We start from the raw sequence: 26,835 nt of genomic DNA on the forward strand, positions 1-26,835 counted from the left end.
CACACCAGCTGCGCACCAGTTCCGCACCAGTTCCGCACCAGTTGCGCACCAGCTGCGCAAGGCTGTCCCGGAGCCTCCTCAGGCCCGCCGCTGCTGCCCGAAGGTGCCGCTTTGGCCCCGCGCGGACTCGCGCGCCCCCTGGCGGCCTGGGGGAGCCAATGCGGAGCTACGCAGAGCCCCCAGCAGAGCCAGTCCCGCCCCTCCGCAGCTGAGTGACAGCGCTTGTGGCCAATGGGCTCTCACGTGCCGCTGCTGCGCCCGGTCGGCGGCGGGCGGGACTTCCGGCGCGGGCGCCGATCGCACGGAACGCGCCATGGCGTCGGCGTAGGCCGCCCCGGGACCGCGGGGTCGCGGGCCGCAGGTGAGCGCGGGACGGGTCCCCCGGGCCGCAGGTGAGCATCGGGGCGCGGTCGCTGGGCTCCCCAGGCGTCGCGGCTGTGCGGCGGCCGAGCACTTACGGGCCTGGTGCTTCATTGCGCAGCGCTTATTCGTCTCCACCCTTGGAGTGGCGAGGCGGGGCCCGGTTCCGTGGGTGGCTTAGGCCCAGACAGGTCTGAGCCCAGGTGGAGAGGCCGCGGTGCCGGCTGTGCCGGGGACTGCGGGAGGGAGACGAGCAAAGCGGAGCGGAGGTCTCTGGAGCGCTCCCGAGCGTCGCTCCTGGCCCGGTGAAAGCTCGACCCCTGCTAGCGCGTTTGGTCTCTGCCGGGTGTGTGATTCCTGAGGCTGCCTGTGCTCCGGGGGTTGGGTTTGCAGGTTAACGAGTATCGTGGAGTCTAGCTGGCTGAAAGCCAAGTTCTTAGCGAAAACGTTGAAATTAATTGAGAGTTGTTCTTGCATCTTAACAGATGCGAATGCTTATCTTACTTTGCGTGCGTCAGTATCCAGTTTTGTGATAGGTCTGAGATGGAGATTTGTGTCATTAATGATATGGTGGCATCAAAATGCAAAAGGCCAGATATTGGGGAATTAGAGGATATGAATGAGAACTGTTGTTATTAGCTGTGTAGCTTTTGTTACGTACTTGTGAAATTTTGGAGGGTGCAGCCCAATTTACCAAAATATTTGGGATGTTGTCACAAATTTTCTGTGTGTTCATGTGATTTTTGTGATTTCTCTAAGAATTATAATGTTATTTGGTTTTAAAGTAAGTTCATTCAATATAGATTTACAAGTTTCGGGTTTTTTCAGAAGTGGAGGGGAAAGCTGTTTTATTGAGAGAGTTGAACCATGAGCATATGAACACAGAATTGCTTTGTGTTGTCTTCTGTTCTGAAACACATTCTGAGTTGATTGAGATATAAATGTCTGAAAACTTCATATTTATACGTAGTTTGTGAAGCCTGATTTGTGAATATTTGTCAAAAGCTCTGAAAGTTCTTGTCTGTGTCTCGAGCCATGTAACTTCTTTGTGACCTCTATCTTAAATGTGCTTCATGTGTTTACTTTCGGGATGTCTTGTTGCTTATAAGTGTGCTGTGGTCCAATATGTCCTACATTTTCTCCTCCTCATTTCTGTCCTGTTCAAGCTCATGGCAAAGGGATGCAGCACCTCAGGCTCACAAACTGAGTTCTAGCACGGAGAGTGGGAAGAAATGCTCAAAGTTACTTAAGGAGAACTTTGTCTATACACACTGGAAAATCAGGTGTAAAGTGCGGAAGGTTATTGCAAAGTCAGGTTTAACTTCTGTTGTGTGGTTTACAGTGTAGCTCTTAATTCCACACACCTGCATTTCTGTGTGCTCTGAGCTGCCTGCCTCAGCTGAGAGGGGCGTGCTTTCCAAAGAATGGTGGAATTTCAGGAACCATAAGGCTTTTTGGTTTGTGTTTGAGGCAGTAGCTCCTGAGCATGGAAGAATTTGTGTGTGTGTAACTTTGATAGTTATACGAGGTTACATAACTTTGATAGTTGCACTGCATATGCGTGATATTTGCAAGGACCACTTCAATTCTGGTATTCTCTAACCTTGCTCCATGCTGTTTTAGTGCTTTTCTGTCTGCTGAATTTACTGTGTTGGTTAAGGTGCTGCGATAGCTTCAAGTGTGTTGTTGCTTCTTTCATAGTAAAAATGGCTGTATTTTTGAAACAGCAGTTCTTTTATCCTTCCAGTTTCACTGATGTCCACTTTTTTAGGGCAGGCTGGTGAGAGAAGGTGGTAAATCTTAATATAGTAATAAAAATACAATAATTTCGTAACCCACTACCACTTCCTGTGAGTGTTACTTCATTTCTGGGAACCAGTTGAAAGTTTCACAAAGCATCATATGTCTGATTCTGACTAAGTCAGAATCATGAGAACTGTTTTTGAAAGCATCAGCTGTTTCCTCCAAATAGTAATAATGAAGTCTAATTATCTTCATGTTAGTTTAAATCAAATCTATCTCTCTGGTATTTGCTTTAATTAACATTGAGAACATTGCATCATGGGACAATGGTTTTTGCTTGAAAAACTCATGAAGGATAGGTCAGAAGAACAGGAATTCTTTTTAAAGAAGAGTTTCTGTCAGAAAACAAGCCCCTTCATTTCTAGACAGAAGCTGTTGGGGTTGGCTCCCTGTTTTGATGCACATTTATTAGCAAAGCAGAATTTGCTTCTTTCTCAAGTCACGAGCTTGGGAAGTGCACCTAAACAAACTTTGCATAGGAGTTTTTTTGAAGTTCGCAAAAATGAATGTGCTTTCCAGGAGACCAGAGCTGCTGCCCAGAGCATGTGTCACATCGGAGCTTCTCTGAGTTTCTCTGAGGTTGATAGAACTGGGTTTTGTTACAAGTTGGTATCAGATCGCCTTTGGAAGTGTATATTTAGAATACATACTTTTAGTGGAAGTATTCCAGGTGCAACAGGAATTATGCTGATGCGGATTTATGCTGGAAGAAGGGAAGTTTAAAATGAAGAGTGTCTAAGGATGATTACTATAATGTGAATGTTCACCAAGAATCCTGTTAAATTACACAAGAAAGTATTTGCTATGTGCCTTGACTCTGATTCTTTTCTTGCAGATATTGAATAAAATATGCTGTTGTCAATAGGAATGCTGATGTTGTCTGCCACTCAGATATACACTATTGTGACTGTGCAGTTATTTGCATTCCTGAATCTTTTACCTGTGGAGGCAGATATTTTAGCAGTAAGTATATTTTTCTACATGGATGAAATCTCTATAAAATTGAATCTTTTCTTCAATTGTTCTATTAATGAATCAGTTAATACAATAAGTGCTATAGCAGGTTGCTTGGAATTTAATTGCCTTATCAGTTTACTTCAATAAAAAATAAATTGTACATTTTTAAATGAGTTTACAGATGATATATGCTCAGGTACGATGACAATGAAAGCATGTAATTCCCTTAGTCATTTACAAAGTTCTACTCTGACCAGATGTCTTGTAGCATGTTATAACCTTGTTAAAAGAATTCCATGCTTTGGTTTAGACAGCAGTTTAAGTTTTGGTGATGGGTGCCATTTTGTAGGGTTGCTGGTTATAAATAAATAACGTAATCTTGTGTGGCTAATATAATTTGTGTGTGCTGGAGGCCTTGTGTATATTATGCCTAGAGGTAATTTTTAAATAGCTGAAGAGATCTACTATCATTAAGGAAAATAATTTTGGGGTGTGTAGAATTTGAAATGATCAGTTTAATAAACAGTATAAGAACATAGATCAGTGATAAAAGCTGTTGCTGTGGTGTTTATTACCAATTGGATATATTGTGGCATTTTGAGGACAAAGTTACAAATGTCTTTGTAGGATAGAACTTAAGCTACTGAAATAATTAAACCTAATTAGATTCCTAGTAGTTCCTGCCTGTTCCGGTTATATGTAGAAGAGTTGTTAATGTCACATCAGTTTCGGAGAACAGACTGACAAACCCGTGGAGACAAATTTTAAAATAAAAATACTTTAAAGTTTGTGGTAATGTGGAGTTGATGAATACTAAAGTGTATTATTTGGCTCTTCAGTATTCTATAAATACTTCTTGCAGAAAAAATGTAAAATAACAATGCAGATAGTTATTTGCTTTATTATGGCACTGACATCACCATCTTATTGTGAAATTTTAAACTTTTTACTGTTTTCTCCATCATGATTTCTCCGTCACTAAACCTGTGCTTCCTCTTTTCATAAAAACTTAACTTTCATTCTTGCTTCGTCCTCTCTTAGAAAAGTTATTTAAAGCAAAACAAACAACCCACTCTAACCTCAAAAAAGAAAACCAGGGCATTTTGGAAGTTTAGTTTGACTTTTTTTTTTTTTCTATTTAAGCTTTTTTGTGTAGTGTTTTTAAATAATTCCTTATAAAAATGAAGTGTCTTTTATTCTTGGGTATTTGGAAGTCGCAGATTTATTCTGAGAATATCTTGAAGTAATAAATGAAGAGATGAACTAGATACTAAACTGCTATACAAAGGAGCTAGTGGAATACTTAAGAGATACTCAGAAGAGGGAATGTTTGCACTGTGTCATGTGGAATTGCTGGTATACAGATCACTTACAATCTTGAGAGATTTTGTGGTTCAATGATTGTCCATTTGTTAGCAAAACTCTGGCCAAAGTTTTGGGTTTGTCAAGGAAAGAAATTCTTCTTTTCCCTTCTAATATAGGAGTGTTTTTATGCTTCTGTGTTGTCGTGTAGTTGCAGCCTTGAAGGAAAATGTCTGTGTAAAGTGCTGTTATGTGCATGTGAGACAGCATTGATTATTTTGTAAGAAAGGGGTAAAAAGAAGAGAGTTTGTGTCTGACTCCTGGCTTAAGCTGGGGCTTGCCAGGGGATTCAAGGGAAAACTGACAGTAGCACAAGCTCAGGAAGGATGTTTTGAAGAAGGTGGTGCACTGGTGCTCTCTGTGCTGGAAGGTCAAGAGGCAAAATTGTGTGGAGCACACTGGTTACACAAAGAACAAAGAAGCTTCCTTGAAATTTGGCTCCATTCCTACCTCTTTCCCCTAAGAGTCTGTGAGAAAAAAGTTCCTTCAAAATCTTGCTTCTTTGGAAGACTTCCGATAAATCATAGCAGTGTTTTTTCTCTGAACTATAGTCTGAGCTCTCTTGCCTAAGCCTGGCTGGTAGGAAATGTCCCTCTGAAGCAAACACGATCCTTAGTTGGCTGATCCATGTGACAGTTGGATGATGCGATGAATAGACAAACATTTCTGACTCACTAAACTGTTTAATAAAACAACTGATGCACATTCAAGTCTGTTAACTATAGTGTTCACAACTTTTGCAGGCAACACTTTGTTTAATGAGAGAAAGATACTATACATACACTTAGCACCTTTTTCTGTATGAATTCTGTGTTGGTTGGGCATATTAGAGAGCCAGAGAAGATGAACAAAGAAAGGAAAAACAAAGCTTCCATTCCACAGATTTAAGGTCTTCTGCAGTATTCCTCTGTTTTAAAATGAAAACTTACAGTTAGTTATTATAAAACAAAACTGTAGAGATACTTTTCAGCTACTAATCTGAATGTATAGCAGGGAATTGAGAAGGGATGGCATATGGAGGCTATTCTTTGTTTATGGTAAAGCACCTCTTAAAAGCTGTTCTTCCCTGTACACAAATGAATTCAGGGCAAAGCACCCACCACCACCATTCAATGAAAACTCCACATCCAAATGTCCCAGCTCTTCAGATTTTTCCTTCTTTGCTTTGTAGTTTCTGTTCTGCACTTATGATGGTATTTGAATTTTAGACAGTAAAAAGAGAAATTTACTGTATAAATAGTTCAACAAAATATCTATTACTTACTTTCTTGTTTTGACAGGTAGATAACAAAAGAATGATGTTAGCGTGAGAGTAAAAGACGGGTAAAATAAGCAATTTTGTGATTTCATTGATATGGTCACAAGATGTCTGATGTGGGATAAATATTTTCATCTAAAAAATACACAGTGTTGTTTGTTTTTGTTTATACTTGTTAATTACTTCTGTCTTTTTGCAAACCTGATTTTAAAAAAAAATTATTTCTCTTAGTATAACCTTGAAAATGGAACCCAGACTTTTGATGATCTACCTGCTAGATTTGGCTACAGACTGCCAGCAGAAGGCTTGAAGGTAAGAAAATATATATATATTGTGTTGGTTTAAGCTGGGGTAGAGTTAATGTTCTTCTCAGTGTCTGGTATGGAGCTATGTTTTGGATTTGTGCTGAGCACAAGGTCAACAGAGATGTTTTTGTTGTTGCTGAACAGTGCTTATACACAGCCACAGCCTTCTCTGTTCCTCCTACTGCCACGCTGGTGAGGAAGTTGGGAGTGCATGGGAGGCTGGGAGATGACACAGCCAGTACAGGGGACCCAAAATGATCAAAGGGATATTCCAGACCATAGGACATCATGCTCAGTGTGTAAAGTGGGGAGAAGAATGAGAAAAAGGGGGCACGTTTTGAGTATGGTGTTTGTCTTCCCAAGTCACTGTTGCATGTGATGTGGCTCTGCTCTCCTGGAGGTGGCTGAACACCTGTCTGCCTATGGGAAGCAGCGAATTAATTCTTTGTTTTCCTTAGCTTCTGTGTGTGGCTTTTACCTTTCCTATTAAACTGTCTTTATCTCAAGCCATGAGTTCTCCAGCTTTTACCCTTCCATTTCTTTCCCTGATCCTGCTGGTGGGGGAGTGAGTGAGCGGCTGTGCAAAGGGTTGAGGGCTGGATGGGGTAAAACAACAGCAGTCCTTTCTGGCACCTAGTGTGGGGCACAAAGAGTTCAAGATAATGGCAGATTTGATTGGGATGCACTAGGTTGAATTTGAATGTTGAATATATATAGAGAGAACTGTATCTGCTGAACATTTCCTCTGTAAGCTAAAAAAAATAAAAATTAAAGGAATGTGGTACCAAGGAAAAATAAAGACAGAAATTATTGATCAACTGCTCAAACAAAACAAACATGCAAAGGATCTGATGCTGCCCTGTTGTTGTGAATAAGCAGATTCTTCTCCCAAGAAGAGAATTCTGTTAATCTTTGTCTACTTAAGGAGAAATTGCTGAATTTTTTTAACAAATAAATTAAAAATAGGTAAATAATGGAAATCTAAGATAAGTTTGGTAGTTCACTGTTTTCTCTGTTTCGATGGCAATACCGATACCTGATGTTAGTTACCTTGCATTGAAATCAGCAGATTCCAGACTTAATTTTGTGCTGATACAGTTTTTTGAAAAACATATTTGGAAGATTCATTGTCTCCATCCAGTCATGCATTCTCAAGCCCTTTCATGCTGTGAAGGGTGACAAGGCAAGAGAGATTATTTCCTTGTGTGTGGCCCACATCAAGTGTGCTGTGTAAAGCAAGTGTAGCTCAGGGGTTTTTTTGGGAAGGTATGACTGTTGTCAGTTTGCTACTCTCATTGCATTTCTCAAGCAGCTGCATGGAGAAGCGCAGGGGCTGCAGCTCTGCCATGGCACCTGTCTTCTATGCCTAGCACTGAGGTCAGGGGCAGGGATTGTGATTGATCCTGCACCTTCTCCTTACATGGTCTCATTTCAATTGCAGTCTGTGCTCCATAGCAGATGAGAAGGTCCCCCCATTCTCCCAGTGCCCCTTCAAGCGTGGGTTGCACTCATGCTCTTTTATTTTACTCTGTATCAGTAAGTGGGCAAAATGAAGATGCACATATGCACGCAATACACAACATTTTTGTTATTTATCTGTTAGAGTGTCTTCTTGAAATAGCATCATGTTGGGATAGGGATGCTGGGCCATGACTTGAAAACTAGACATAATACTATCAAGAGAAAGCACTAGAAGGTGCTAATTTATTGAATTAGCAGGAAATATACATGTGGCTTTTTTTAAAATTTTCTTAATCCCGTTTTCATTGACACGTAAAAGTGGGATTAATGTAAATATACCATATGAGATTGTAAAATGCACCTAGTATTAGAGAAGACAGAAGTAAGAGGTTTGCAAACCTCAGTAAAGGTTTGCAAATGTTAAAGGAACTGGAAAGGGAAAACACGTATTGACTTTTTGCAAAATGATTAACATGCAAAAACTGTCCAAGATGGCTATAGCCATGGGAGTACAGGTTAGGCAAAATACCATTATTTTGCACTGGATTAGAAATTCTGAAGACCTGAGGTCTTATGAAATACAGCAGCAAGAATATTTTGTATGGCAGGATAATTACTTTTCATGTCTTTGGTGTGGTCAGTACGCGCACTTGAACACAGTAGGACGTGTAGGTGGACTTAGTGAAATTAACAAGAGAGATTTAAGTTCAAAGTAAAATGGGAAGGAGCTGTGAGAGGTTAAATAAATGCATCTTCATTTGACAGCAGTGGTAAGGCACATTCTGCTTTTTCTGGCTTCTGCTAAGGTAGTAGCTCCCAGACATTCTGGTGGCAGTAGCCAGTAACTGGTGGGAAGCCTTTTATTCTTTTTACCTGTGTAATATAAGATAGAGGCGGTAGAAAGTGAATTATTTAGAAATAAATTACATATGGTGATGTAAACATTGTGAACTGGTGTCATAGCCCTGCTGCTTAGAAAAGTACTTAAAAGCCAGATGAATAACCAGTTCAGTTCTAGTCTTCATATTCTCTGAGTTAGTTTGTTGCTGAGATTATGCAGCTGATGCTTTTTGATGTACTGTACCAAGTTCGGCACCAAGGGGCACACTCCTTCTTTGTTTCCTTTAGAGTCACATTTGTGTGGTCAGTGTCAGTGTTCCTTTTTGATAAAATGTATTTTTTGTTCCACTTTGGCAATTGACACACTTGTCTGTGAGAAAGGACTGACTTTGTGTCTGGCCATCCAGACAGTTTAGGGCTTGTGGGAAGTTCAGTCTTCCTTACTTCTGTTTTTAGCTGTGGAAGTGGCTACAGGGAGTCAGCCCTGTGACAGTGATTTATTTGTCTTGCTGTCCCCTTTGAACAGTGTATGAGGGTTTATGACTGAGATGTGTGTGCTTTTACAGCTTAGAATTCTTGTACAAAAATTTAGGCAGACCACCTTCCAAATTCTGGAGAAGGGTCATTTCTACCATATATACCCCTATGGAGACCATGAATAGCCCATGAGGGCAGGGAGTTGCTTTCCTGTTACTTCTGTCTGTAGCCTGTATAGCCCCCAAAACTGGCTCTGCAGCATTGTTTATGTTGCAGTGTTGGGAGTAACCACTACGCCAAAAAAAAAAAAAAAAAAAAAGCTGGTTTTAAGGTAAAAGGGTGGATCACTCTTTAATTCCATGTTGCCTTTTTAATCCCAAATGGTAATGAAGTGCTGTAAGAGTTCCTGTAACATAGGAATCCCTCGGCAATTCCCCTCAAGCAGGCTTCATTTCCATGTCCAGTGAGTTTTATCATGGGGAGAAGGTGTGTTAAAGCTGTGTAGTTGTTTACTGACTATATTGAGAAACAGAGGGTGATTAAGTGATTTATCCAAGTAGTGAGCCAATTTAATACATCAAAAATAGATTAAGGAGCTTTGATTCTGACCTTTTTAACTGTAAGGCAGCTCTGTGTCTTAATTAAGGTAGATGTCATCACCTGTGTAGAAATGATATGGTTTTAGACCTGAATATTATACGAAAACATTTTGTTTGCATTAATATTTTAATTACTCTAAAAAATGTTATATTTGTTGCAATAGGATTAAAATGGTATACTCTTTCAGTGCTCGTGATTAAGATTTATTAGGATGCAAGTTGTAAAACACAATCTGTCATATTCTGTAGTCACTGGTGTCAAAGCATAAATGTAGGTGCTGCTCAATTAAGTGGCTCCTTGATTAAAGACAGTTAAGAATGTATGGTAGCATTAAGGACAAGGCAGTTCAGTCATAGCTGGCCTTTGACTTTTATAGATGTGTTTCTTGATCTGTAACATGTTGTGAAATTCATGTAAATCCTCTCTGTAGAACCCAGTTGGTTCCTCAAGGGCCAGTCTAGTGAAAGCTGAGAAAAGACTTTGCATGGAGCCATGTACAGTGAGTAGTATGTGCTGTATGAATTGCGAAACCTTAGTGACCTATATTTGGCTGTCAGCAAATCAGTTTAAAATTTTCAGTGGTTATTGCTTTAGATTTTTACAGACTTTGTAGTGTTATGCCTGTCACAACTAACTTGGCAAAGAACAAGATTGCTGGTGCAGCTTCTCTGCCAAAAGCAATTATTACTACAAAACTAAATTCCTCAAAACAAAATTTCTCTCTGTGTATAATGTTTATGTATATAAATTGTATTAAAAACTTACGCATATTTTATAGATTTAAACTCACAGTTAATATGTGCATTGATATGTAATTATGCATTTATTATATATATTTCTAAACAGGTGATGACATCTTTATCTAAAGCTGTCAGTGAAAACTGATAGCTTAGGGTATATCTAGACTTGTAGCAATTTCCTCAGCCCACAGCAGCGCAAGTTCTCATTATCTTTATTTGCATAAAACACACTACTTATATTCTTATTTTTTGGCAATTTACCTCTCTTTACATCTATGATAATTTACGAGTCTGGTAGTAATATTCTTCTGGCAAATGCTGTTGTGGTGCATTAGCATCCGAAAGCCTCCGTCACGCTGTGACCTTATCATGCACATGACTCGAGAAGGTGATTTTCTGAAGAGGGGTATTTCATCTGAAGGGTAGGCAAAACTTCCTCTGGGTGTCTAGTCTGGATTTTTCTGTAGTTTGGTAATCACAGTTTGTTGTGGAGAGACTTAACAAATGGGAGACTAGTTAATACCAACCTAATAATTAATTAACGTTAATCTAGTTAATAAAGAAGCTCCTTCTCAGGTGATCTAGAGAGCTGACGAAGGAAGCAAGCCTATTGTACCTAAGGGAAAAGGGTCAGCCTGCTCCCTTCAGAGCTTGGACAGGCAGTTCTGTGCAGTGTGCCTCATGCTAGTGGCGCTGTCATGCATGGCGGTACAGAGTAGTCCAGCACTGGGGAGGAAGGATGGAAAGAGTAGTCAGCCTTGAAGTCACAGCACTGGAGAGTGGGACTCATACCAGCACATCATGTATTCAGGTGAGTGTGTTTTCTGTGAGAAGTAGAAGAAGAGAATCCATACAAGTTTTCAGCAGATGTAAAGTGGGAAGTTAGGAAAGTTTCTATTCCAACAGTTCTCAGTGGTGGAGAGCTAACTCAGCCACCTAAAAACAGCTCAAAGATTGTGTCAAGGCTGATACTGCCAGAGTTTCCTACTTCTGTGAAGCTTTCAGCTGTAGCTCATTGAGTAATCAATCTTTGTTTACCAGAGCAAACTAACTATTTTGTATGCTAGATTGGTGCTGGGGTCATACATGGAACTTTGCTTGTGTTCTGTTGCTAATTGGCGAGTGCTGAGTTTGTGTTTGTGCTTCCTAGGCCATTGTACTTCTGGTTTCTTGATTGGTCTCCATATGTCTGAGATTAATAGTTATGCTATATTAATGTAGTATAGGCCATCTTTTTTTCTTGAATTACACTGCAAAATCTGAGTATAATGTGATCAGAGAAACTGTATTTTCTTTCAAACTTTCTAATTCTTTACAGACGTAAAAATTCTGATGAATCAAAATACAGAGTCAGGGAAGTAGCGGAGATCTTGCTATGACATAGGACTGAGCTGATAATAAGAATTTGTTTAGCTATTTTGTGAAAATGTGCTGTTTTCTTTCCTTATACTTGACTACCAACCCTTTGTTAAAGAGAAAGGAAGCTTCTGTTTCTGCTTCTGTTTTCTAGGGATTTCTAATAAATTCCAAACCAGAGAATGCATGTGAGCCTATAGCCCCACCTCCACTGAGAGACAACTCCTCTGGTGCTTTTATTGTGTTAATCCGAAGGCTGGAGTGCAACTTTGATGTCAAGGTAAGATTTGATATTTCCCCTCCACCCCGTTTCAGAGTTTACTGGTACTTCAGAAAAATATCTATAACTAACAGTAGGATATATACTGATATGAAGGGGAGGGAGAATTTTATTGTCTCCAGACAGAAAAAGCAGAACTAACCAAGTCCAGCCCGTGACATACTTGTGACTGAACACCATTATTTCAACTAGACCAGAGCACTGAGTGTCATGTCCAGTCTTTCCTTGAACACACCGCCAGGGATGGTGACTCCACCACCTCCCTGGGCAGCCCCTTCCAATGTTTAGTCACCCTTTCTGTGAAGAAATTCTTCCTGATGTCCACCCTGAACCTCCCTGGCACAGCTTAAGACTATGTCCCCTTGTCTTACTTTACTGATGGTTGCCTGGGAGAAGAGCCTGACCCGCACCTGGCTGCACCCTCCTGTTGGAGTTGTAGAGAGTGAGAATGTCACCCCTGAACCTCCTGTTCTCCAGGCTGAGCCCCCCCAAGTTCCCTCAGCCACTTCTTGTGCTTCAGACCCTTCCCCAGCTCCATTCCCTTCTCTGGACATGCTCTAGCCACTTGATCTTCATGGTCCCTTCCAGCCCTTAACATTCTATGACTTTCAAAATGCAAAACTAAAGTGATTTGTGTTTGGCTATGGTTTTCTTGAAAATTAACCTAATACCTGGGGCATGTAAGGGTGTCTTAAGGAAAACAGGACTCTTCAGTTTGTTGTTGGCTTTTGTGAGCTAAAAGGAGATCCAGCTTGAGTTGATTTTGCTGCTGTGTGGTAGGTGTAGATGGAGGCAGGTTCACTGCTCATGTAATCTACCTTCACATCAGACTCAGGAACAGCTCATAGTCTGTCCTGGGGATCCTGCCACCGCGTGTGCATATGGCTCAGTGGGAAAAGAAAGGGGGGCAAATGGCTACTTGCCTTTTTTTCATGTCCTTTTTGTCTAATTGTTGTCCATACACTGGCAGGACAGTATTGCTTCTGGAGATGTGGTTAAAGGAACAGGTCTAAATTTCAAAGATTTGTACATTGCTGTTGAGGGATTTCCATAGTCAGTCCTTTAAGGATTAAGTCTCATTAGCTCTGTATATAACAATTTTTGGTTATGTTTTATGTTTCACATAATATTGGTAGAAAAGGGGATTCCCACTCATTTGTTCTTAGACAAAGAGCAAAGTAGCAAGTGGATTAGCATTTCCAAGGCAAGCATGGCTATTTCTGCATACTCTGTGCCCAGTGAATCCACATCTCTAGTATGTTGTTAATACTATTGCAATATTACATTATAAAATTGCATGCATAGTACAGCACTTTGCCTTAAGTTTCTGCCAGAAGGTGGCATGTGTGCTGAGATGAGAACTAAATTACCCATCAACTACTTGACCGACAGAATGCATATTTTAACAAAAATTGGAAATCCTCTCTCTCCTTCTGTTTTATGTTGAAAATTACAAGTCCAGGTTCATAGCTATTTCTTAATTTCTTTATGTATGCACTAGCGATATTTTCTGTGGTGATGCAGTATTGGCCAAACTCCCAACCATGCATATATGATGACATCTTAAGTGGACTTATTGGGTTTTTTGTTTGGTTGGTCTGGTTGGGGTTTTTTTGTTTGTTTGTTTGAGGTATTTTTTGGATTTTTTGGTGGTTTTTTTGGTGGGTTTGTTTTATAGTTGGTTGGGGGTTTTTTGGGTGGGTGGGAGTTTTGTGGTCTTACTGGGATTTCTCAAGGTGTCTGCATTCTGGATTTTCCAATAACATTCTGCTGTTTGAAGTATAGTCATTAGCAATATGGGAATATAGTGTTGTTGGGATAAAACCCAAAAGTTTCTCAAAGTGTTTTAAGTGCTTTTTGCACCTTGTGGGGAGTTTTTTATAATGTGGTGGATGTAGTAAAAGCAATATCCAAGATCAACAGTTATAACTTAACATTAAATTAACATTGGTAATAGTGGCTGCAGTAAATGCCATTTACATGGACCTTGGGCTTTGCTTGTATTGACAAAAAGGTGAGTCTACATTAGAAATGTAACTGGTAGACAGGATGTTACTAGTTTTGTACCCATTGTTAAAATTTTGCATTTTTCCATGAGAAAGCTTCTGATACCTGGGCTTTCAGGTGAGATATTCCTCATCTCTAAAGCATGGAAAAGATACTACTCATGTGACTTCATGAGCTATCAAGTGGTAATTTCTAGATTAGCGGAGTAAGTTAGTGCCTTTATTCACAATTACAATCAAATATTTTTAACTACTTGTAGAAAGTTTTTAATTCTATTTTTAATATATATTTAATAGTCTGCCTGCAGACAAAATGGCTTTCTAGAAAAATAATGTAACTGTGTGAGTATAAGAATAATGGTATCATTTTGCTTTGAAAGGTGACACTTGTTTTATAAGTGTAAATTGTGTCTGTATGAATCACTTTGTGAAAAGTGTACTGTATCTCAGAAAGCACAGACAGGTTACTGTCCTTGGAAGCAATAATCTTTCCAGTAAATATTTTGTGTGGCTTACAGGTCTTAAATGCCCAGAGAGCTGGATACAAGGCAGCTATAGTTCACAATGTTGATTCTGATGACCTCATAAGCATGGGATCCAACGACAGTAAGTACAGGTATCACTTCTTCTCTCCTGTTTGAATATCATTTCACCAACTGGAAATGGCAGCACCACCAAAAACCCTCAAAACTCCACCAACAAAACCACCACCACAAACGAACAAAAACCAAACTAAAAAAACCCAGAGAAATCCTCCTGCTTTTAAGATGTAATAACAGGAGATATTTGCATAAGAACAAATACATTGACTTGTGCCTTCTCTGTATGTTTCTTTTGGTTTTCCTTCAAATTTTAGTTCAGGTGTTCTCAGCTAGGTTTATGTTACTGATGTGGAAGATAGGTGATGTGTTGTTAATTGAGTAGAAGTATAGGAAAAATAGAAAAAACGCATTTGGATGGAATTTAAAACTTTATAATACGACGTTAGTATTTAGAATCATAAAACCATTTAGGTTGGAAAAGGCCCTTAAGAACATGAAGTTTATCCATGATTGTTCGTCATTACAGCTTGTTGTTGTGCTGTTAGATACATCTTCCTGTTCCTCTGGACAAATGGATTCTAGCGTATCATGTGCACTTATTTTCAGTTTTTCAGTTGTAAAAAGAATATTTAGAGACCAGTGCACCATTCACTGTTTGATTCTTGTATTAGCTGTTCAGTTTTAGCCTTCATGGAGTGCATATGTTCAGAACATCTTGAAATCTAGTCAAAATGTTGGGTCTGTTTTGTGGTATGTGCTTTGTGTTTATAGTGCTGATTTTGCTTTCTTAATGGCATTTCTTGATTTTTGTCCACATTTTTAACTTGCTCCATATGGAACAAGAAAATAAATTAGTGGAAAATAAATTATTTTCCAGTGGAAATGCCATTGAGTAAACTAGGAATGAACTTTGACAAACTAAATGGGAGCTGAGTAGCTCAGGCAGCTACATAAAAGTGGGTTTAATGAATTTTCAACCCATGTGAATCTTATTTTCTGGTTTCACTGAGTAACCAAAATATAGAACAAGTCCACATCAAACACAGACCTTGTTATGAGAGGTTGCATTCAGCCACATGTGCTTTTACCTTGGGGAACATGACTGCTTTGAGATGGACGAAACTCAGGTTACTTTCAGCCCTAAATATGAAGTATTAGGGAGCAAAGCAATATCAAGTGAAGTTGAGGACAAAGTTTTCTAGAATATGGGTTTTTTTCCCTTTCAATTAGTTTTTATTTATTACTGCCTTCACTGGTAAACAGAGGAGACAACAGTTTGTCCAGTTTCTTGAGACTGAAATAAAGATGTGGGACTCGTTAATTTTCTTCTTTTTGATCTTATCTAGCCGCAGTTTTTTCCAGTATGTTTATTTATGTTTGCGGTAAAAAAGGAGGGAAGACAAATTGCTTAAAACTTACAGAACCAGATCACAAAATCATGTAAGTTGCCAGTAATTCTGGAAATCAGTGGAATTTTGTGACCTGTATGAATTCTCTGAGTAAAGAACGGTGTTCCGGTTAAAATGATCATCCTCTTTTGTCAACATATTTCGTTTTTATGCTCTCTTTAACTATTCCATTAGGAATTTTGATTTTTCTACCTGCAATAAATTCCCTAGAAATCATGTAGGAAAAATAATAGTACTTATATGAAGTAAAGCTGTAAAATGAATGTGCATTGGTCTATATGTCACTATGTTATGTCTTTCTGTTTTGATAGTCTCATAATCTTCAAAAAAATATCTTGTATCTTGAGTACATAGATTATCTATGTAATAACGGTTTTATTTTTCTGCTTTTTTTTTTTTTTAATACAGTTGAGGTTTTAAAGAAGATTGACATTCCTTCTGTCTTTATTGGTGAGACATCAGCTAATTCTCTTAAAGAGGAGTTTACTTACGAAAAAGGGTAGGTTAACTCACATGCAGCTGTGTTATTCCTTGCATTAGGTCATTGTCTCTTTTGAATATTTATGGATTTAAAATACAATGTTTTTATGACAGAGGTTATAGGTATTCCAGGTGAAATTTTGTGCCTGAGAGCAAACTGCAGTGCTTCAGTAAATAAGAATGATTTCACTGTATCTTTTGATAGTCATGTTACATTTTTTCATTCTGCTGTCAAAGCGGCTATGAGATAGTTTTCCTGGTTTCTCTAGATTTGATTGAGGTTAGTAAATAGTTTAAACCCAAAAAATGTTCTAAGAAACATTGTAAAGCAAATTAAATAAAAGGATAAAACATTGTGTGGGTATGGACTGAATTTTCTGTGTTGTGCACAGGTAGGATTCCTGTAGTGTGTCTTGTGACAACACTTTCTTTTTTTTTTTTTTTAATGGTATTTGTTCTTTAACTTGTTCATTAAATTCTTGTGAATTTAGAAAGTGTTATCTCTTCCTCCCTACAGTGGCCATGTTGTGTTAATCCCAGAGTTCAGTCTTCCTTTGGAGTACTACTTAATCCCCTTCCTAATAATAGTAGGGATTTGTCTTATTCTCATCGTCATATTTATGGTAAGTTTCTCTATTTAATAACATTTTTTTCTTTCCAATCATCAGGGAACTGTCACATACTGAAGTTAAAGGAAGGCTTACAGTAAAGGAAGAGTGAAGCTTTGTGTACTGCACGTACCTGTACCATGCTTGCCTGTAATAATTTAGTTTCTCAGTAAAACAAACAGGTGCAGAATTTTGTCCAAGGGGCATCAGGAGCCTTTTGGATTTTCTCCCTAGCATATAACTGCTTATAGGAATTGTCCTCACTGCCACTCTTACACTCCACAAGTGCTTGCTTTTTGGCCCCATTCAGATGACCTGTCCTTGTGCTCTTGTACACCGAGAGCATGTCCCACCTTGCCAAACTTAATAAATCATTAGTCCAGCTGTTCCATGGTGCAGGGCTTACTAGTTTGTACTGCAGGTTTAGTTTTGAGTGTGCAAGCACAGGGCCTCTCACAGCACAGAGCATAGATCTCAGCACATGCACTGCCTGTAGAGGTTCTCAGCTGGGACATCTTTCCTTGAAATGGTAAGGCAGCATAGCTATATATTATTTCAGGGTACTTAACATCCGATTTTTTGTAATCTGTGCCAAATGTATTTTACCTTTTAATAAAAAGCAAGTAATGCATCAACTGTTCTATAAACACTTATATAAAATACTTTTCTGCATTGGTATTTTTTGCACTACAAGTTCCATATTTCATTGATAATCCTGGGCATGTTTGGCACAATCATAATTGCAGCAGCTCCCTGAAAACAAAGCAGAATGATCACCTAGAGATGATTTTTTTTTTATCAAGTTTTTGATACTGCCTTTTACAGTGTCCTTCTAAATGAAATGACCTCATAAAAGCTAAATGTGTACAAAGTACAGTTGGTGAACTGTCAGAAGGGTCAGGCTTAGGGAGTTGCAGTGAAAGGGGTAACACCCAGCTGGTGATTGGGCATCAGTGGTGGTCATCAGGGTTCAGCTTTACAGCCGGTTCTCTGCGGTGTTGCTATCAGCAACCTGGACAGAGGAGCTGAGTGCACACTGAGTAAATTGGCCAATGATACTAAACTAGGAGATGCTGATTCCCTTGTGTGTAGAGAGGCCTTCACAGAGACATCTTCAATAGATTAGAGCACTGGACTATTAATTGGTGCAGTGAAATTGATCCTGGGGAGGTTCCAGGTTGGATTTGGTCCTCATTCTTTTCTGATTCTGTCCCTGCTTCTTTGAGACAATCTTGTGTTTAACTAGGAGATTTGTGTGAGACTTTGAGTGTTATTAAGGATCTAAATTACAGCAGAAAAACTGCAGTTTGTGCATACAGCTTATTATGTAGCTGTGGTAAGAGTCTGAACGAACAGTTTAGATTCAAATATCCTCAAAAAGATGCAGATTTTATTTTGTCAAAACTAGTTACTTTTTCAAATGGTCTTAATATTTGTTCATAATATACATGTATTCTTACTTATAAAACATAATCTATTGTGAACTATATCAGTGCCTTTCAGGGATTCCTGAAGTGAGAAATTTTAATGCTGTGTATAATACTAATGCTCTCTCAGTGTTTACCTACACACATCTTAGATAGGTGTAGAGCACCTCTGCAAATTTCAGAGGACTTGTTAGTGTGTATACTTTGGCTGAGGCCTTTGTTCATTTGTTTGCTTGTCGTCATACTTGGCAAAAGAATGTCATCACAGATTCTAGATTTAGAAACTGAACAGAAATAGCATTAAGGACTATGCTTAGGGACTGCTAAGAAAATGGAAAAGAGTTTTTGCTATAGTTATTTAGAGAGCTTGGTATAACTAGTTATTTAGTTATTTTACTTACTAAGTTATCTTAGTTTGTTAGTTATCTTAGTTATCTTAGTATATACAGCATAGTATAACATGTAACAATGACTCAAAGTAACGCCTTTACTCCTCCCCAAAATACTATTTTAGATAATATGAAAACAGTTCTGATGAATGTGGGAATAATCCTCTAAAACAGCTGTAATAATATAAATCTGTAAGGAAAACTATTCAAAATCACTGAATTGTGTTTTGCTCTACAGTATGCTTCCTGCTTTTCACAGGCCTCAGTAGAGGATTGCAGCAATTGCCATTGTTTTATGTAGTATGGACATACCTTATTCTTCATCTTTCCTCTCCAAAAAAACCTTGTTCCAAGTGCCATGTTCATAGAGAACATCCTTTAGGCTTGTTTGGCTTCATCTTTGTGTTCAGGCAAGGGAAGAGTTATTCTGTGTGAGCTGGGGTTCCATTTTGACCAGCTTACTGCAAAGTTTCATAAATGAAAACGTCTGTTCTTTTATTGGTTTAACTTACTGTTCACATTATCTTGTGTTTGTTTCCAGATAACAAAATTTGTGCAGGACAGACACAGAGCAAGAAGGAATCGTCTTAGGAAGGATCAGCTTAAGAAGCTTCCTGTACATAAGTTTAAGAAAGGCAAGTGGATCATTCTTTGTCTAACTAACTGGATCCTGTTGTTTTTAACACCAAAAACCCTCTAAATCAAAGGTGTGTTAAATTTAAGAGGTAATTTTGAGTACACTTGATAGTAGAGTTTGGAGTGAAAGCATACAAAATGTTTGGCTTGACCCTATTCTCACTGAAATAGAGGAGTTCTAACACTTCTTTAATGGGAGCAGAGCAGGCTGCAGCTGAGCATTAAAACGTTGCTTAAAAGAAAATGAGTAATTACATGGAAGCTCCTTGTTGTACTCTCATTACCAGTGACCACAGCAGCCCCTGTGTTGCAGTATTTCCTTTATTGGGAACTGCCACCTGCAGTGCTGCATCGAGCTCTGGAATCCTCAGCACAGGACAGATGTGGATCTGCTGGAGGGGATCCAGAGAAAGCCACAGATATTCTCTGAGAGCTGGAGTTCCTCTACTCTGGAGCCAGGCTGGGAGAGCTGGGGTTGCTCACCTGGAGAAGAGAAGGCTTCAGGGAGACCTTAGACCCCCTTCCAGTGCCTGAAAGGATCTGTCTGATAAGAAAGGTGGAGACAGACATTTTAGCAGGGCCCGTTGCAATGACAAGGGGGTGATGTCTAAATCCACCCTCTTTTAGTTTAAAACCAAGATAAAAGGAAGAATTATTTTACAATGAGGGTGGTGAGACACTGGCACAGGTTGCCCAGAGAGGTTATGGCTGCCCTATCACTGAAATATTCCAAGGCCAGGCTGCATGAGGCTTGGAGCAACATAGTGAAAGGTGACCCTGCTCATTGCAGGGTGGTGGAATAGTGTGAGTTGGAACATCATCTGTTTAATGAGTCTATAATTATTAGTCTGGAAAATGGTAAATATTACTGACACATAAGTTGCCTGATATTGTAGAGTATAGAAATAAAACTATCTTGTCAGTATAGTTTCTTTACCTTTCTGGAAAGAGCAGTCTTTTCATTCAGTCACAATACTTTTGTGAGGGCAAGAGCAATTCAAATTTATTACCAAGATACTTGCTGTTGTGAACATCTCTGTGGTGAGTAGGCAATGCAGTAACAAAAGATGTGCAGCTGGCTGCCTACAAAGTCCTAATCAACAGGCCTCATTTTGAATAATTCCACAGAATGCAACATAGACTGTATAAATATCTGTTTTCTACACTAAAAGAGTTTTGGGGCAGTTGCTGTGTTGTAGTTCTTTATGAAATGGTTTACGTTCTGGTCACATAAAAGTCAGTGGGAGTTGAGATCTCATGTATGATGTCTTTATAACAAAAGTGAACTCAGCAAAAAAGAGCCATTTACTGTGCCTGTAATTTGATTGGTAGTAAATCTGAATGTTCTAAAGAAAGTAGCTCATATGTGAACTGGTAGGTATTACAGAATTTATCCTCAAAAATACATATTATTTCCAAGCCATCTTAACTTTACTTTAAAATGGAATTTAGGCCAAGACTGAAACAATTTCTAGATCTGAAATGCAGTGAAATTTAGGAGTGTAGCCTTTCACTCCGGTAGAAAAGAAAATGTTGTAGATCTAAGGAAGATAGAATGCTGTGAGAGACGTGTGTAGGCATGTTACCAAGAAATTAAACATGAATGGAGGAGTTTTTTCCTACACTGAGTGTCAAAGTTACAGTCATAAAGAGTGGTGAGGTACCTGATAAAGAATCCAGCATTCGGGTGGTGTTATAGCCACAAGAGTTAAAAAATGGAAGTGGTTCTTCAGGTGTCAGTGTGAAAGAAAAGCTTAACTTCAGACAGTCATCTTTGAAATGCTTCATGTACCCATGGGGAAAAAGCCCCAACCTGTGAAAAATAGTAAGCTGCAAGAGGGCATTTTATGTAAGATTTCATTTTATGAAGATAACATTTTATGAAGATTCCAAGTATCATATGTGTAGACTTTCTGTGTACATATATGCAGATACAAGTGATTGAGCAATAGTGTGTGATGGGTATGTCTCAATGCCTTTTAAAGAGCTCTGTCATAATAAGTGGAGTTCTGCAGTTTATTATGTATTCCTAAACTGATTATTTTTTCCCCTGAAATTATTGCTGTTCCAGTGGTCAGATTTTGTTTTTACTTCTGACCTGATGATTCCTAATCAGATTAAGGTCTTCCCTGCGTGCCTCCAGCTTTTCTCTTCCCTGTCCATGGGATTCTTTCTCTGTGGTGGTTATAGAGAAGGCTGAATCCTCTTTCAGCCCTCAGATTGCAGGACAGCTTTGGGAGCCAGTGTCTTCAGGAAAAGGGAAAGAGCCATGGGAACTGATGAAAAGAAGCATGTTGTAAAACCCTTGATAAAACAATGAAAGGGAATGCATTGACCTCTAAAAAGTGTCTCTCCTTTAGTCATACAACATACCATGCCAACATACACGGTGCCAGTACTGTTGGTGCTGTGTATCCTGTTTGTGAAGTTTCAGTTACAAAACACTAAACTTCCTCCTGTGGCCAGACTGTCATTCCTGATTATTATTCTTATTTTTTATCCAGTTTTCTTTGTTGCTATTTTTCTGCTTTAAGTATTGTCAATAACTTATTAATAATCTGTATAGTAAAGTGAAAGCAATATTTTAAATCCTTTTATCTTACTTTCAATAAGCATGAAAAAATATTGTAGAAATGGCACGTCACACAGTTTAAAACATTTTTACCAATCTAAAGTGGATGAGCTCTGGTCCCAGAGAGGTGAAAAGTCCAGCAGTAGTTCTGCAGCTGGCAGGGCCTGCCCTGCATGGGCAGGGGGAAGTGGTGGTTCTTCCAGCCTGAGGAACCAGCCAGGAGAGCCCGTGTGCATGTTGGGAGGGTCTGCTGCAAGTCCTTGAAAGTCAGACTGATTCTCAATTATGTGCTGTAGGAGATGAATACGATGTGTGTGCCATTTGTCTGGATGAATATGAGGATGGAGACAAGCTCAGGATCCTACCATGTTCTCATGGTAAGCAGCTGTATTTTAGGTTTGTATTTAGATTAAAACGGCTTTCCAAAACACTGTCTAAAACCCACAGCAAATATGTTTAGTGAGTGATTTATTAACTTTCCTTTTGCTAATATGCAGTGAATATTAGCAAAAATCAATAAAGTGGGAAAAGTGAAAGCTTGCTTCTCTTTTTAAAAGCTAAAATGTTAGCATTCCCACTTAGCATTTTTCCTTGGATGTGTACATGAAAGAAAATCTGGGCTTGATGCTGTCCCCTAAATATACGTATTTAATGTAATACTTTCTACAATTAAAAATAGAGGCCTTCACTTTCCCCAAGACAGATAAACACAAAAGCTAATTGAGCTCTTGGTGACCTGGAGGTGCAGCTGAAGGGATGGGTCTGTCCTGGCGTCTGCGGCCACGCACACCCCTGCTGACTGCACTTGGAAGTCAGTTAGTGAAATATTTTCCCTGTGACAGTCTTTCTCAAGTCCAGCCCACTGCAGAGATGTTACAGCCTTCTATACACAGCCAGCACAGCAGGTGACAGGTTGAGCTTTGTGGATCCTCAGTCATAAAACCAATTTCAAACTAGGCTGACAAACAAGGAGTTCTCAGAAGAGAAAGAACATGTCCATGGCATCTCTCCCATTGGGGGACTGCGGAGATAACTTAACTTGACCACCACCAACTACCACCATCAGTTTTTGTGGAGACCATGTTGCCAGTGTGCTTGACCAGGTACTAAACATGACATGGTGCCCCATGTAAATGTAAGCTCTTTGCCAAGTAGAAGTCTTTGTTACTAAGAAGAGCTGAGTTTTTTAATACCATAAGTAAGACACTTAAATACTTTATTTTTAAATACAGCCAGTCTAGGTGCAGTGTCAGTTGCAGACCTAATTAAAGATCCACAAAATCATGCGGTAATGCCATTTGATATTGAGGTGCTTTGATACATGGTGGTGTTGAGGTGAGAGGCATTGTGAGGATGATGGTGGGGATGCCTGCTGTGAAGTGCGTAGAATTCCTTAAGAAGCTTTAAAGTTTGTTGACAAATGTGGCCTGTTGTACTACTGCTCTCATTCACTCAGTAGAGAACACATGTATTCATTGCATATACCCATGTGACTAAAATCCTAATCCATTGTGTTTTGTACAGGCTATGTGCCAGCAAATTTGGGACTAAAATTCTGTGTGGGTTACATTCTAAAAGTCTCCCATGTCACTGAACAGAAACACGGTTTAGCAGGTTTCCCTGTCCTTTTCACTTTAATAATGACTTCCTTGTATTTTGTTTTCTAACAGCATATCACTGCAAGTGTGTGGACCCATGGCTGACAAAAACAAAAAAAACCTGTCCTGTGTGTAAGCAGAAAGTGGTCCCTTCCCAGGGGGACTCTGACTCAGAGACAGACAGCAGCCAAGAGGAGAACGAGGTGTCTGAGAACACTCCTCTGCTCAGACCTTTGGCCTCGGTCAGCACACAGTCCTTCGGGGCTCTGTCAGAGTCCCATTCCCATCAGAACGTGACCGAGTCCTCGGAGTACGAGGAAGATGATAATGACAACGTTGATAGCAGTGATGCGGAGAATGGAATGAGTGAAGAAAGTGTAGTGGTTCAGCTGCAGCCCAGTGAGGACAGGGAGTACAGAGTGGCAAACACTGTCTGAGACTACTAATGACTAATAGGTGTATGAACAAAAGCGTTCTTAAGGCTATTTACAAACCTTTGCATAGCGAATCTCTTTTAATCTGTAATCCATTTGGTTTCTTTGATAGGAGCAGCAGTTCATGTAGTAGTACTCTGGTTAAAATCATTACAGATAGATTTATTTTTGATTCAGGTATTCAGTCACACATTCTGTCTTCTCAAAACCAACAGTTAAACTGGACTCCACAATGCTAATGAATAGTGTTAATAGTTTATATCAATAGAAGTATCACACAGACTCTAAATGTCTCTTATTGAAACAGGATTTCTCTCAAAGTACTTTTATTTCCATTTTGTAGCTACAACTGGGTCATCCTGAGAGCAATATTTATTATATGTAGGTATGTGTTACCCCTTAGGCCCAACAAAAAATGTATTTGCATGTTTGTATAGTTTCCCTTAAAACTGTCACCACTGCTGAAAGGAAAATGTAGAACAGATCAATATTCTACGTGCTGGTGTGTCAAAGCAGAAGAAATTCCATTTTTATCTCAAAGCAGTGATTCCAAATAATCCTTTGGAGTTTGCCATGGTAGCTGAGTTTAAGCAGTTCCATTGAACAATTCCCAGGATGAGGAAACGTAGAATATGTGTTTAGGTTTGAGCAATTCACAAGGTCAGGTCCATCATAAGCACATTAATTATCCCTCCTTGCTACTACTTTGTCGTCTGGTTTCCAGTGAGGAGGTGGGAGTTGGGAGACAACTGAGACAGAGGTTTTGTTCCACACAGAAAAAGAATTTTAGGTAAGTATTACATTGATCCTTGGCTCATATACCTCTTACTAAGAGCATTTTATGCTGCATTAGTCTGCTAAACTGTATATAAAAAATTGTTCTTTTCAAATACCTGATTTAAAACAAGTGCTTACACCTGTCTCACAGAACTCAGTACTTACCAGTGTATCACAAAAAAAAAAAAAAGGTAGATTCTATATAATACCTCTGTAACTATGTAGAAAGTAAAACCATGCATATACTCTAATGGAGATTTTTTTATATGGCCTTGACTAAGGAAAGCTTGAAAGAATGTTAATAAACATGTTTTCCACTTTAAATATCAAAAGGAGTTTATTGAACTTTTATATCACTTGAGACCTTGAGTATTCACTTACATTACTAAGGCTGGAATGCATTTGAAGATGCAGAACACAGAACTGCTGGGATTCCTGAGCAGATGTTTCCCTGCATTCTGCTGTGAATCAGTACAAAGAGGTACACAGACCAGTGCTACATGCAGGGGGTCTGAGTTACATAGAACAAAAATGAAGTTTTTCACTTCTAGCTTGAGGAGGAGTTTGGACTGGCCTGGGTCTGTACATGTAGTTTGCCTGGGTGAGTGTGAAGGGAGGGCCAGAGTGCTCTGACCAATTCCTGTCCAGCTGGCTGCATCTGCTGAAGCCCTGGACAGGCAGTGGCAGGTGAGGTGGTCCCAGATGTGATTTCTGACCTAACACTCTGTGCAGCCACACACCCTGCATTGCAGATCTCTTTTCTGGGCCTGGCTGAGAGCAGGGAAAGTTTATTTTGCACAATGAGGCACAGTAGAAGGATAATAACAAAAGGATGATTCATCTCCAAACCACTGCTGCCAGCAGCCATGGGGTAATGACAGGCAACGTAGTGGTATATTTTCACCAGGCAAAATTCCCCTTCAGTGTGCATATGTCTAGGTGAGGCCAAATGGGAAAATGATTTCTGAAGATGTAATTACTAAGCTGAAAGATGTTTCTTAAAATAAGTCCCTGCAGTTGCTGTGAGTGCGTATGTTCATTCATTATTGTATTCCACGCACCCCAAAATCTGAAGAGTTCCAGAACCACAAACTGACCTAAACTTTGTAATATGCTCTTAGGCAGTTCTAATGGCTGCAGTTAGGTGCAGACACAGTTACGCTAGGAAAATTCACAAAGGCATTTGAAAAAGTAATTTGAAGGTCTGATTCTTAACCAAGTAGAAGTTTATAGGTGACATACAAACACCTGCTTAGGAAAGGGGAATTGGTGAGAAAGGAACAATGTCACACTAAGGAACACTTGTGTACCTGATGTGTGCTGCCAGGAGTTGCTCTGTCTCTTGAGGTGCTGCCATAGTAAATTCCAGCTACTCTGGCATTACCACAGAAGCCACTTTGGGGATGTGCCGTCACCCCTCATCCTCCCAACCAGGAGAAAGAGTTCTGCAATCAGGTGAGTGCAGCTTTAAATTGTGTTCAGACGTTGAGCACAGGTTCACATGTGTTTTGTGGGGAAAGCAGATTTGCATTGTCTGTACCAGTTACTGCTGAACAAGAATTTGCTCTGTGCACTGGGTGTGTTGGTTGTTCTAACTTTGGCACTTGGGAGATCCAGTTCAGACAGAGCCACTTGGCAGTGGGAGAATATAAAATACTATATATAGGAAGGTTTTAGTTAGACCCAGATCTAGTGCCAAGCAGAAGAGCAGGTGCAGCTGACACTGATGATGAAGGTGTGGAAGGAAGATGGGACAACAAAGGCATTTCCAGGTCATGTCCAGAAGCATCTGACTGGCTGGAGGGCCCAGGAAGGCAGAGCCTTTCTACATTCACCTCCCCCTGATCTGGGCTTGGCTGTCCTCCCATCCCACAAGCTCCAGGGTTCACCGTCACATCCCACTGGGCCCATGTTTTTAGTTCTCAGGTAGCAGAAGTAACAAATATAGGAGCAATCCTTTAAGGTAATGGAGACTTATCTGCCCCCTCCCTGGGTGTGCTGACCTGTGCAGGCCACTAGACTCCTTTGCCAGGTCCTACACAAAGTCTCCTTCAGCTTGTTTCAGGGATGGTACACTAGGCATTCAGACGGTAGGGGAACCCCTCACCAAAGAACTGGATAAATGGTGAGGAGAGTTAAGAGATGAGAAATCATTTCC

At 39.7% G+C, this 26,835-nt stretch overlaps 1 protein-coding gene across 2 annotated transcripts; it reads left to right on the forward strand.

Annotated features, from left to right (window-relative positions):
• Nucleotides 1–228: 228 nt before the first annotated feature.
• On the forward strand, nt 229–25,009 carry RNF13 (ring finger protein 13). Of its 2 annotated transcripts, none has more exons than XM_085068814.1 (10): nt 229–361; nt 2,999–3,126; nt 5,972–6,052; nt 11,674–11,799; nt 14,324–14,411; nt 16,165–16,255; nt 16,754–16,859; nt 19,202–19,295; nt 22,165–22,245; nt 23,539–25,009. In XM_085068814.1, exons 2-10 carry the CDS (start codon nt 3,013–3,015, stop codon nt 23,901–23,903), a joined length of 1,146 nt encoding a protein of 381 aa, XP_084924940.1. In that variant the 5' UTR covers nt 229–361; nt 2,999–3,012; the 3' UTR covers nt 23,904–25,009. The 2 variants fall into 2 exon arrangements, with proteins under 2 accessions (XP_084924940.1, XP_084924939.1); XM_085068813.1 differs by having other exon boundaries at nt 257–392.
• Nucleotides 25,010–26,835: the final 1,826 nt, after the last annotated feature.

This window comes from Lichenostomus cassidix, chromosome 9, assembly GCF_008360975.1.
Source record: "Lichenostomus cassidix isolate B80296 chromosome 9, HeHo_3.0, whole genome shotgun sequence".
NCBI classification, from domain to species: Eukaryota; Metazoa; Chordata; class Aves; order Passeriformes; family Meliphagidae; genus Lichenostomus; species Lichenostomus cassidix.

What these genes read in the sequence shown, in the direction of transcription:
- RNF13 (XM_085068814.1), top strand. Translation starts at nt 3,013, where the DNA reads ATGCTGTTGTCAATAGGAATGCTGATGTTGTCTGCCACTCAGATATAC. An exon ending in GAGTTTACTTACGAAAAAGG is followed by an intron (nt 16,256 to 16,753) that starts GTAGGTTAACTC and finishes TCCTCCCTACAG; the next exon opens with TGGCCATGTTGTGTTAATCC. An exon ending in GATCCTACCATGTTCTCATG is followed by an intron (nt 22,246 to 23,538) that starts GTAAGCAGCTGT and finishes GTTTTCTAACAG; the next exon opens with CATATCACTGCAAGTGTGTG.